The sequence below is a fragment of the Monodon monoceros genome, unplaced genomic scaffold (assembly GCF_005190385.1).
Source record: "Monodon monoceros isolate NGI ecotype Baffin Bay Population unplaced genomic scaffold, NGI_Narwhal_1 Super_Scaffold_4, whole genome shotgun sequence".
NCBI lineage: Eukaryota > Metazoa > Chordata > Mammalia > Artiodactyla > Monodontidae > Monodon > Monodon monoceros.
The window spans coordinates 49917493-49930957 of record NW_021703781.1 but is presented as its reverse complement, the minus strand read 5'-3'; the positions used below and the strand labels follow the sequence as shown (position 1 = coordinate 49930957).

At 41.4% G+C, this 13465-nt stretch overlaps 1 protein-coding gene across 3 annotated transcripts in view; it reads right to left on the bottom strand.

Moving 5' to 3' along the window:
- The window catches only part of PLCE1 (phospholipase C epsilon 1), a 318800-nt gene that overhangs the window by 116426 nt on the left and 188909 nt on the right, over positions 1-13465 (bottom strand). For all 3 annotated transcript variants that reach the window (XM_029245178.1, XM_029245177.1, XM_029245179.1), the window contains exon 4: positions 12161-12477. In XM_029245178.1, the coding sequence (XP_029101011.1) occupies positions 12161-12477 (317 nt within the window). The remainder of the gene's footprint in view (positions 1-12160; positions 12478-13465) is intronic.

The window sequence follows — 13465 nt, the reverse complement described above, 5'->3', positions numbered from 1 at the left end:
TTATTAATTTCTCTATCACCATCATTGCCATTATCATCACCATCATTGTTATCTAAATAAATGGAATAACCATTAGACATCCTCAAACAGCTATTTGTCAGATTAACCACATTTTTTCTTTCCTATTTAGAGGATAATTTGACTTACATATCAAGGATGTTTATTGGTTTTAAGAAATCATTTCACAGAGCATCTCAAGTTATACCCAGAGACAAAATGAGAAACATCTGTCAGATGACTGCATTAAGGAAAGTCACATCTAGCTTAAAAACACTGTGCAAGGAGGGGATAAATGGTTCAAGGCCAACCTGATGAGCAGCCTAATGACGTGCCAAAAGGCTTCCTATTAATTCCTATTTGGTTTGACATTTTTACCTACAATTTACATTAAAAAACTTGAGACATATGTATCAAGCCTGAATATAAAAAGTATGAGGAGTGGTAGCTAATTCAATACATAACTAAATTAATACTCAAAAAAAAATCTGAAAGGCCTGAATGCCCCAAAAGAGAAAATTTAGTAGACTTAAATATAAAATATTACATCCACATAAGAAAACAACAAACAAAGCAACCTATGCACAGAGAAAAGATGAGCATGGCCGTTTGCATGCTAAAAGTCTAGGGGTTTTAGTTGACCTTCGGGGGCTAATAATTAGATGGAAAAAGTAAAGAGCGGGAGAATCACCCAACTGTAAAAAGGGAGAGTCTCACTGTCCAGAACAGATTAGGGAGACTCACTTTAAAGAAGAATATTGAAAAATAATATAAGTTTGGACAATGTGGGGAACGTCCAACCTCAAGAGAGCCAAACCAAAGGAAGGCAATTTCTATTATTCCCCTGGGAGCAACAGGTGGAATTTATAAGGAGGCAGATTTCAGTTCGATTTAAGGCAGGATTTTAAAACAAATTACGCTCCATTAACATCATAAGCTCATTAAAATGGAGTGAACTCTGTCTTTGAAAGTTTTTTAGTAAAAGCTAGATAAGAATATGCAAGGGAGAGATTCCTACATTTGGTGGAGATAGGAGAATATAACATAACCTCTGAAACTTCATCAACGATAAAGTTCATAATTGTGTCTGGCAAAAGTCTTCCCAACCTCCAAGGCTCTGAAGTCCTTGGTCAACCTCAAGGGACATATGCCTGTGTGGTCTCCCTCTTCCACTCTCTCGGAACATCAGTCCTGTCTCTCATGTGGCATGGAATTCTGCTAATTACTATTTATTGAGTACCTATCCTGTGCTGGGGGATCTTATACACATTAGCTTGCTTAAATGTTCCAATAACCAAGTGAAGTTGATAAAATTATCCTATTTTACAGGTGGGAAATACAAAGCTGAAATCAGGTTATGTGATCACGTACTTGTCTAGATTCCAATAGTGAGTAAGTGGCAGAACTTGCACTCAAAACCAGACTTAGCAATAGAATCATACTCTTTCCACTACCTGTGGCGTGTCTCTAACCACTGTCTCTCCCGTGAAAAGCACTGCCTTTTTCTAAATATGTACATTTTTTCAATATTTTATGTCTTATATGCCTAGAACTAGATTGTAAATTCCTTGAACAAAGGGGCATGTCTTGTTTGTCTTATTATTTCTAACAGCTCCTATTTCAATAAACAATTGCTAACACCAGTTATTATTAAATATTTATTGACCATCTAGTATGTAAATGGCACTTTGCGAAGAACCAGACATGCAGCAATGAAGAGGTTAAACAGGTTTCTAAGGAAAAAAGTAAACAAGTCAATGGCTTCCCTGACTTTTGAACTGAGACATGATCAGAAGACATGATCAGATGAAGACAGCAGTGGGGGGAAGATGGTTTTAGGCAGAGGGAACAGCAAGTGCAAAGTCTACATGGGGAAAACTAGCTCAGTGTGTTCAGGAACAGAATGAAAGTCAGTGTGGCTGGAACAGAGACAGATAGAGGGGTGGATGGTATAAAGTTAGGTTGGAGAAGTCAACAGGGGCAAAATCATGCAGGGTCTTGCCGTTTTTATTCCAAATGCAAGAGGAAGACCTTGGGGGATTTTCAAGAAGGGTGTGACCTGATCTGCTTTAAGTTTCTAAAAGGTCACTCCGGCCGCTGGGTGATCTTGGATTGGATTATAGGATATGCAAGGACGAAAGCAATACTGGAGGTGAGTGCAGTGGTGACTGGCTCTAAGGGTGGTGGCGGGTGAAATGCTAAGGAGTGGTCCAATTCAAGATGTATTTTGTAAGTAGAGCAAATGGGACCTGCTGATGGTTTGGATGTTGGCAGTTTGGGAAAAGAGAGTACATCAAGAACGACTCCTAGGTTGTTAGACTGAGCACCCAGATAGATGTTGAGATGGGGAAGATGGGGATAAATAGGGAAGATACTGGGTAGTATGTGAATGGGGTTGTGAGAAGGCAGTAGTTCTATTCTGACCATATTTGAGATGCCTTTTAGACATTAGAATGTAAGCTCTGTGTGTGCAAGGGATCTGTCTTGTTCTTTGCTATATCCCCAGTACACAAAGCAGTACCTAGAATATAAGTTGGTACTTAATAAAAATCTGTTGAATGAAAAAAGCCAACGGGAGGCATTGAGAAGGCAACTGGATTTATGAATGTTTAAATCTCTTTGGCAAATGTAGATTCTTAGCAAAGCATAAATGCATTCCTCCTTGGCTCCTACATGTGCAGTAAGGATCTCTAAGACAGTGGTTTTTCAGAGAGTTGAATTAAACATCCTAATAGGGTCAGTTAATTCAGTCCTGGAGAGAGGCTCAAAATCCCAGTCTCTGACTAAAGCATACCTGGTCTTTCCCACAGCGTTCAGTGTCATTTAAAGTGATATGTCTGATGGAAAAGAACATTGGGCCTTGAGGAGATGCTGCACTGCTTCTCTGAGTCATGTTAACTATTTTCAGTTAAAAAATACTACTCATGTATGTCAAAATCTTACTTGTCTATTTACTAATTTCCACTGGACTCATTCTTACTTCTATCAGCCCCAGGATTGAGTGGTAACTTGATGCCTGCTTTGGACAGAATAAAACAGGCCTCCAGTGGGTCAGTGGCTTTGGCAGTTCTCTTTCTAGGTTGGCTAAATCCTAAAGACATGATGTGAGCTTTAAGCAGGGTAAATAAGAATAAAAATATCCTGTCATAGTAACAAAATAGTTTGAATATTTAAGATTCCAAAACCAAGTCCTTTAGGAGCAAAGAATGAAAAAAAAATACAGAAAGAAAGAAGGAAGGAAGGACAGAAAGAAAGAGAAAGCAAGCAAGCAAGTCATCACATTTATTTAAATTTACTTTGGACAATTATCAACTATTATAATAGTTCCTGTTCCAAAGACAGGAATCATTTCCCCACTATTTGCTTTGGGATACAGCTTTGTTCTGTTCTTTGAATACCTCTGTGTCTGATGGTCTAGAGTAGGGATTCTCAACCATTGGTGGCATCAGTATTATCTTGTGGAGCTTTTAAAAAATTCATATCCCTGGGTCCACCACGGATCCACAGAGAGTCCACAGAATCTCCTGGGGACTGGCTCCAGGCATGCGTATATTTAAAAAATATTCTGATTGGCAACAAACACATGAAAGGATGCTCAACATCACTAATCATTAGTCAAAACCACAATGAGGTGTCACCTCACACCGGCCAGAATGGGCATCATCAAAAACTCTACAAACAATAAACGCTGGAGAGGGTGTGGAGAAAAGGGAACCCTCTTGCACTGCTGGTGGGAACGTAAATTGATACAGCCCTATGGAGAACAGTATGGAGGTTCCTTAAATAACTAAAAATAGAACTACTATATGACCCAGCAACCCCACTCCTGGGCATATACCCTGAGAAAACCATAATTCAAAAAGAGTCATGTACCACCATGTTCACTGCAGCACTATTTACAATAGCCAGGACATGGAAGCAACCTAAGTGTCCACTGACAGGTGAATGGATAAAGAAGATGTGGCACATATATACAATGGAATATTACTCAGCCATGAAAATGAACAAAACTGAGTTATTTGTAGTGAGGTGGATGGGCCTAGAGACTGTCATACAGGTGAAGTAAGTCAGAAAGAGGGAAACAAATACCATATGCTAACACATATATATGGAATCTAAGAAAAAAAAATGGTCATGAAGAACCTAGGGGCAAGATGGGAATAAAGATGCAGACCTACTAGAGAATGGACTTGAGGATACAGAGAGGGGGAAGGGTAAGCTGGGACGAAGTGGGAGAGTGGCATGGACATATATACACTACCAAATGTAAAATAGATAGCTAGTGGGAAGCAGCCGCATAGCACAGGGAGATCAGCTCGGTGCTTTGTGACCACCTAGGGGGGGGGGAGGGGGGGGGGGGGGGGGAGGGAGACGCAAGAGGGAGGAGATATGGGGATATATGTATATGTATAGCTGATTCACTTTGTTATACAGCAGCAACTAACACAACAGTGTAAAGCAATTATACTCCAATGAAGATGTTTAAAAATATATATATATTCTGAGGCCCATTGCTTTCGTTCTGCTGAGCAGTGAAAGCCACTGTTAAAGGAAATCGTGTTTGATGCTCAAAGAATGAACACAGGCATGGAGGTTCTGATTCACAAGGTGCTTAGCAGCCCCTCTCCACTGCCTTCTCCTGCTGCCCCAACTCTGAGCACAGCCTGAGAACAGCCAAAAAAAAAAAAAAAGAATCCACAAAAACTGTACTCCCAGTCTTCCTAGGAGTACAGATGTAACTAAAGATTTTGAATTTCAAACGCCATCCCTTTTGGGGGTGTAGGTTTCATGCAAAACTGAAACACAGAAAAAGAGGAGGAAAAAGACTGCAGAGGTGATGTGGTCAAGAAATGAAGCTAAAGAAATAAAGTAAAATTTTTAATTTTCTTTTGTCATTCTACATTCTCTGGCATCCAGTACCTAAGGAGCCCTCAAAGCCAAAAAGGAGCCTTAAAAGCCAAAGACCTAAAATCCCTCTTCTGCCTGGTACTGCGAAATGACAATTTATTCTGTTCCTCTTCTGGGACAATGTTCTCAGACACCTTGTGACACCATTGTCCCACCAATTTCAAGGACCACAGTCTCCCAGTTCGTAGGAAATGCCACATTTTCAATATCACGGAGTCAACAAGGACGTTAACAATGTTATATGTGTTGAAATAGTAAAGAATATTTGAATCCTGTTGTGAAGCAAACGGTTTCATTCAGAATAAGAGACCAAGGTGAGGAAAAAAGGCTCTTATGGCTTTTGATTCAATGGTACCAGGTAGATGAAGCACGAATATTGGCTGTGGTGTGCTGTGAAGCCCCTCCTCATTTCCAGCCCCATCATTTACTTAGTTACACTGAGTGAGTAGAATCCTGTGGGTGTTGGTTGCCAAGAACCACCGAACATGATTTGCTGTCAATAGACTCCAGGGCAGATAAGCCCCCTACAAATAACCTTGCTCTTAGAACACTGCCCTGCACAGCTGAGTCTCTGTGGTTTAACTGCCTACTGTATTTTTTTAGTCCAGAAACTTCTGAACTAAAATTTCTGTTAACCGGGGAATGTGCCATGAAATATTCTGGGGAATGAATACAATTTCTGCTCTCAGAGGTGTGCCTCTAGGGAGATGTGCTTTCCCAAGGAAAAATCTGGTTTTCCAAAGTGAATTGAAATTTCCCTTACCCTGAGAGGGCTTTACTAACAATTTACCTCATGGGTATTCAGACATGAGGAAAAAAGTTTGTACAGCAGACCTGAACAGATGATTTGCTTGGCTTTCTGCATAAAAGAGGGAGGGGAAAGCTTTGATAGGAAACTTCCTAACATGGTTAAATGTACAAATTCAAAACCAAGTAAAGGAACACATTTGGTCATTATCACGTTACGCTTTTTCCTTACTATGCCGAAATAGTCTTTCCTTGGCAACGACCTGACAGACTTCTAGATGTTGGAATTTGTCAAAGTGATCATGATCTCTTATGAAGTACCTAAGGAATTCTGGCTGAAAGGACACAGGCCCAAACAGCCCTTCTCTGGCCAGATGGTTTATTTATTCTTATGCTCTTTCCCAGAGAGTTAAGCTGCACCTTGGCATTCTTTATAGAGAGGGTGGCCTTTAAACTATTGAGCTGACATCTGCTGAAACCCACCAGATGGAAGAACAGCACTGAGTGTCACTTTGGGCTGCCCACATTTGTGTGGCTAGAGAAGCGGGTTGATGACTGCTTAGTTTGACCAAACACAGGAGGGTGGAGGAAGGTCACCTGGGGCAAAGAGCCAGGTGGAATCCCTCCAGAGCCTTCTGGGGTCTCAGTATAACTGTGGGCTCAATCTTGGCCTCATCACCTGCTCTTGGACCAGCTGGTTTGAAAGAGGAGCCCAGAGAATGGTCTTGCTAAGACCTACCTGACAAGAAAAACTGCTCTCTCAGGGCATAGGAAAAAGTAAACCTGTTAATGGCCTTTTGAAGCTGAAAACCAGCCCTCAGTCAGAGAAATCAACTGTTACACAAAAGAGTGTCTGGCAGTGATGTGGACAGTGGTATGTTATGGAGCTGAAAATTTACTCTGTTGACGGATCCTGAGGACCAGCTGTAGATGCAGGCCATGATGAGTTCCAGCCCCAAAGACCATCAGTGGGTGAACAACAGGACAGGAGCAGAGGCTATATTGATGAGTCATCAGGTTTGAGAACTCGTGACTCAGAACTGTGATCCCAGAATACACCTCCCCAAACCATGTTCCATCACAGTCCTTCGCGAGAAAAGGGCATGAACGCAAAGGGAGTAAGGATGCTCCTCAATCTTTATTTGCCTTTCATATCTTCTCAAATGCATGTGCTAAAGTGTGTGATCTCTTTGGTAAAGTTATCTACCAAAAATGCCTCTCTGTCTCCTTTTAGAAGGGATAAATGGCTCTGGAATGTATTCGAAGAGGAATTAAAAAACAGTAAGATCAAAAGGAATGTGGACTACAGGTAGAGGCTGGAGAGAGGAAGAAAAAGGAGGGAAAAAGGACAACGTGATTTGAGCCGGTCAGAGCAAGCGACATCGTGGGTGGCCAGGAAGTGAGCCTACCTAACCTGAAGGGAGGAAGAGAGAACATGGGCTCTTTGAGCTTTATTAGGTCGAGGATATGACTACAGAGAGGTGTCCAGATCAAACGGGTTCAGGAAGCCCTGTCTCCCAAACCAAGTGGAGCAGGATGGAGCCCACCCCCAGTGCCCCCTTGACTACCACCGGCTTGGGGGCTGGCCCCTTGTACCTGCTTCTGTTTACTTGCAAGGATAAAGAGAAGTCACTCCGGTGAGTACCAGTCTTGACATCGGGCAGGAGATAGAGAAATGGGGAGACAAATTGCTTCCAAGCCACAGTCTAAATTGATTTTAAATGATTTATCTCCTGGCCTTCCTTAATGTAAGCCAAACACTTTCAGTTGTTTCATGATTGTACCTGGAATTGCATTTTAACCATATTTTCCTAAGAACTAACGTTAAGCAACATTGCTTGAGAGGCATCAGGGATTTTCTCCCCTTTCCCCACATTACAATTAAGTCATTATGTAAATAGTTGTAAGAATTCGGGAAACTTCTAGCTCATGCTCAGGTTTTACTGACAACGAGCAGCAAGCTGCCTCCTTAGGCCATGAATCTTTCTTGCTCATGACAAGAACTGGTTGTGTTCTCGTCTGGAATGTCCTCCTTCCCTTTCCCGTGATGGTCCCCTTCTATCCCAGCCATCCCTCAAGGCCCAGCCGCAAACTCCAGTGCTGAGCAGAGAGAGCTCTGATCACCCACCTAGACACCTCGGCTCCCACCATCTGTGCCACTCACACTGCATGTATTTTCTGCCTCTTTTGGGAGTGATTTGTGCCCATGCCTGACTACAATTTAAGACTGGTAGCTTCTGGCAGCCGCAGACTGTTACTCATTTCCCTTAGTGCTTATCCACCATGGTCTCCTGCTTCTGAGAAGTGCTGAAAACATGTTAACTGAATGACTGAATGTATGAACAAATGCGTTCGCTTCTCTCCTAAGTAACTAGCAATGCAGCTAGTAGTCTCTCTCTTGTCTTTGAGATTCTCCCATGTTCAAAAAATATATATTTTACTTCCACTGAGGAAAGTGCATTTATTTTGTGAATCCAATTTTGACAGAACCAAAGTATGGGCTAATAATGTTGTAAGTTTTCATCATATATTGCTCATTTCTTATTTAAAAGAGTGTGTGACACACCAATTAAAAAAGAAAAGGTTATAGCATAGTAGGCACTCAATAAATAAGTCTTAAGTGAATGAATGGAGTGGTAATAGGAAATTTGATAAAAATAGAAATGGTAGGAGTAGAAAAAGGGTAGATGCACAGGAGGTTTAGAACAGAAGTAGAGAGAGGGAGGGAAGAGCGAAAGGAGACCAAGGCTAATTAAATTCAAAATCAGAAATTCTGGTTTTACTACAAACTTTAACTTGATAATTTAACAAGTAGAGAGGCAAGGCAGTTGGCTGAGAAGAGAATAGACTTTAAAGACAGACATCTGGATTCTGACATTCATTCAGCCACTGTGTGACCTTGGACAAGTGACTCAACCTCTCTGAGCTTCACTATTTTTTTAAACCTTTTAATTCTGAAGTAATTTTAGATTTACAGAAAAGTTATTAAAATACAGAGAGTTCCCATACATAGCTCATCCAGCTTCTCCCAGTGTTAGCATCTTTCATAAATATAGTCCCTTTATCAAAACCAGGAAATTAACATTGATACATTCATGCTGATTAAACGACATGCCTGATTAGAATGTCACCAGTTTCCCCATCAGTATCCTTCTTCTAGTCCAGGACCTAATAGGATCCCAAACTGCATTTAGTTGTCATGACTTCTGGTCTCCTCTAATTTTTGACAATTCCTCTGTCCTTCCTTACCTTTCATGACCCTGACACTTTTGAAGGGTACAAGGTCTTTCAATTTGGGGTTGCCTGGTGGTTTTTTTTCTTATGATTAGAGTTAGGTTATTTTTTTTAGGGGGGGCAAATACGTCATAGAGACTATATCTAGTCCTTCTGAGTGCATCACATCAGGAGATGTGACCAGTAATAAGACATCAATATGTCTTATTACTGGTCATGTTGACCTTGAGCACTTACTTAAGATGGGTATCTACTGGGGTTCTCCACTGTTCTATTTTTCCTTTTATAATTAATACATATTTTGTGAATAGATACTTTGAGACTATGCAAATATCTTGTTTCTCATATTTTGTTCAATAATTTTAGCACTCATCAGTGGTTCTCACCTGTAACAATTTATTGCGGGGGTGTCCTAATGGTGATTTCTCATTTCCCTCATCCCTTCTACATTTATTAATTTGAAATCTTTTATAAGTAAGAGCTGTACCTCTCCCTCTCTTCCCATTGAGTTATTTATTCACTTATTTATTTATATCAGTATGGACTCATGAATTTTTACTTTATTCTATGGACCACAGTCCAATACTATCATTATTTATTTTGTTGTTTAAGCTTCACGTTCTTCACCTGTGAGTCAGAGATAATAACTGCCTTACACAACTGTCATAAGGATTAGTGGGATTAAAAAATGTGACACTGACAGATAAGCAACAAGGATCTATTGTATAGCACAGGGAACTCTACTCAATATTCTGGGATAACCTATATGAGAGAAGAATCTAAAAAAGAATAAATATATGTATATGTATAACTGAATCACTTTGATGTACACCTGAAACTAACACAACATTGTAAATCAACTATACTCCAATATAATTAAAAGAAAAAAAAAGCGACAATGTCCAGTCCAGTCCTAAATGCTAGCTCCTTTTCTTCTTTTTCTTTACAGAAAGTAAAGCCACGCTAATTTGGAGGCAAGACCATTCTAAATAGGTGAAATCTGAATTTAAGAATTCTCTTTCAATGGAATGAAGCCTTTTTAGCTGAAAGGATATAAAACAACTAGAATTTAGCTCTCCCAGTTTTGCCTAGCGTAGGTCATTTGGGATCTGCCTGTAATGACTACATTAGACAGATTTTTTAATCGGCATACGCATAATATGTATGAAAATAGATGCTTGAGAATACTTGAATACAGACTGTTCTTTTAAGTAGTTTAGGTGTTTTCCCAGAAACCTTGTTTATATTTTGAAGTTGCTTAGCTTAACTATTTTCAGAGATAGTCCCAAGCATGCCTTAACCCAGCTGTGGTTCATATCATCACTAATTCTGAATTAGTGAAATCACTGTTTCATCTTTGATTCCCAAAGTTATGGTACTAAATGGAAGAGATCCAAGTTTTCCCTCTCCAAAACTAACTTAAAACTAGCTTTTTAAAGTTCAGGCAAATCACTTTTAACTTCAGGTGGAATTTAAAACAACAACAATAGCGACAAAGGACAAGGGTAGGGTCCTAAGGATGTCTGAGTGAGTCGATCAGGAAGTTTAAAATAATTCATGATACACAGTAAAATGCACTAATACAATCACCCAGTTTACTGGAACTTTCATCTTCCACTCTGTTTTTATCAGCAAGGAAAATCAAGAACATCAGATTTATTTTAAAAGGCAACTTTGGGGGCCGTGTGGTTTACAAGCATTCATGTGGACTCCCAGAGAGTCTGTCTTACTCAGTTTGGAGTGGACCAGGAATCTGCAATTTAGCAGGTGTCACCCTCAGTATGAGCCTGGTACAGGTGAGAGGCAGGATATTGTTGTGGTTCAAAGCCCAGGCTCTGAGACCTGACTCTTTGGGCTTGAGTCTCACTGTTGTCACCTACCACCCATGTGACCTTGGGCGAAGAACTTCATCTCCTCATGTCTCAGTTTCCCCATTGCTAAAGTGGGGTCAATGACAAGGATCTGTCTCCCAGGGTTGTTGTGAGGAACAAATAAGTGGCACATATTAAATAATTAGTATGACGGTGCTAGATGGATATTAGCAATTCCTATGGATAATGGATCTCCCTTTGAGGAATGATGCTCAAGGCATGTCTGGATACAGAATTGCTTGAGCTCAGCCTCTAACACTTTCCATCCACTTTATCACTGTTGTGATACAACCATCACCAGGGTCATGACTGGAAGGCTATGGAGGCTGCAAAGTGAACTGCTATAGTTGGAAAGTGTTTAAGTAACAAAGACTGATTGATCCTCTGTCAATCAGAGATATATACGAACTAGGATGGGAGCATCCTCTTAGCATTTAGGTAGTTTACTAAATGACTAAAGTAGGAAACTACTGTATTTGTGGAATTCAACCAACCAACAACCAGCAAACACACAGACTGAAGTTTTGTGTTTTAATATTCAAGACAAAGAAATGAAGTCTAGAAGAAATAAAATATAGAACAGAAAGGTCTGGGTGTGGGCTTATGCTATGGAATGAAAGTGTTCTCTAAGCCTGAGAGAGGAGCATCCTGTGACCCTAGCACAGCATGGCGACCTCCTCTCCATCCTGTCCTTTATCCTTGGTCCAGGGCCACAGGGTGGCCAGCCATTGGCTCTTTTCCTCCCAGTGAGTGCCTAGAGCTCTTACACTGCCTCCTTCCTAGGTGTTCCCAGACTCTGGTCACACCTGTCCTCTTTAGAACTTCCTTCTGGCAAGGCCTTGGAGGCCATGGAGGGACTTTCTGGGGCTGAGGAGCTTGATGGGATGCAGAGATCAGGAATGAGGTGATTCATTGCCCCTCATGACCATGTTCCTCCCAGCTCTCCTTACCCAGGTATATTAGTGTTTAATTTCTGCTGAGGAGGTCTGATAGTGGAAGACAGAGTGGGCCAGACAGATCCCATGATCCCTTGGCCAAACCCAAAATTGAGACATCTGGTCTTAAAAGCACTTGTAGGAACAGGGGGAGAATCTTTGAAAATGGGCCCAGGGAGAATATTTTGGCAAGGGCATAGAGAAAATGGGGCGGGGGGGATACTGGTTGTCCAAAGGGAGAAGGCTTGTGGACATAGTAATGGTATGGGATGGAGATGGTCTCAATTAGGCTGAAGGGTGGAGTGAAGTGAAAGGGAGGATGACAGTGTGTCTATCTCATTGCCTGGAAAAGAGACAGTCATCATGGAAGTGGGCAGACAGACAGGTAGATGAGATATCAGTAACAAACAAACCTAAAAGGAGAAATGCTTAAAAATCATTACAAAACATCTCAGAGTGGCTTCTTACCTCATTAAATCTCATCACAAGATCTTCAAGGGCATTATGCTCTCCGTTCTGGGAGGTAAGAATGGATGCTGAGATGGACGCTTTGAGGCAGGGCAGGGACCTCTGGCATTCCGTAGTGCCCAAGTCCCGGGTCAAGAAGCAAAGATAGTCAACCGGCAAGACCCTTCGGTAAATATTCTGTTCCTGCTCCATCAGGATGCTGGCAACTTCCTCTGGGAACTGGATGAGGGGCTGCAGATCAATCAGTTCCTTGCTGATCCCAGCTGAACTTGAAGGGAGGGCACTGGAATTGGCCATAGAGGTGCCTGGTTGGCGTTCTGAAATAAAGCAACAAAAGTCACTGTTACACCAAGGCTGGTATCCCCTATGACAGATATTTACTTGAGAGCCATTCAAAATTTTATAGGTTTCTCAACTGAAGTTTCTGCTTGGTGAATAGTTCTATACTATCTCTCCTGTTTTGGAGACCTTTCTGATATCTCTCCTGCCTGCCCCCTCCCACTCCTTGGGGGTAGGGGAAGGCTTGTTTCCTATTTTCAGAAGCAGAACTGATCTAGCACACCATTCCCTAACCAGTTCACTGTGACACTCTGCAGAGTAGCAGTGAAGTAAAATGTACCATTTGCTTCCTCATCCTCCGGGACTAACCATCACCCTGAAAAGAAATGCGGGTGGGCATGGGCACAGCAATTGAAATGGAAGAGGGAAGAAGGCAGTAGGGGGAGGAGGCCTGTACACATATAGGCATATGCACCCTATGTCTGAACACGCAGGAGACCCAGGGACCCTCTGCACACCAGGCTTCAAAACTTCACGGTCTGCTCTGCCAACATTCAGCCCTCAAAGACTCTGATTCCACTGAGATTTACCTGGAGGTGTGCAGGGACAGAACCACCTATACAAGTAAGGAAGAAATAGGTAATGAGGAGATGTATCTAAATAAACAAAATAAATAAATCTCATTCCCTGCTCCACAACTGGTAATAAGAAGGTGGTAGCGAGAGGGAAATTAATGAGTGCATTAGATAGAAGCACCAAAGACATTCATTCAGAGGCTCAAAATTATTCCCTTAGCACAAATTCACTTTGCCTCAGTGGATATCTCCACCTTCAATCCCTTTCTTCCCACTGACTCTTCTTTGCCTACACAGATATTAGTTTCCCTTATCCTTAAATACAAACCAGTAAAACTTCCCTTATCCCTTAAACTCCAACTAGCCTTACCCTTCATTACGTACCTTCCCTAAAGGGGAGTCTACTTTCCCTGATTCCTTCTTCTGTGAGTATGGCGACCACATCTTCTGA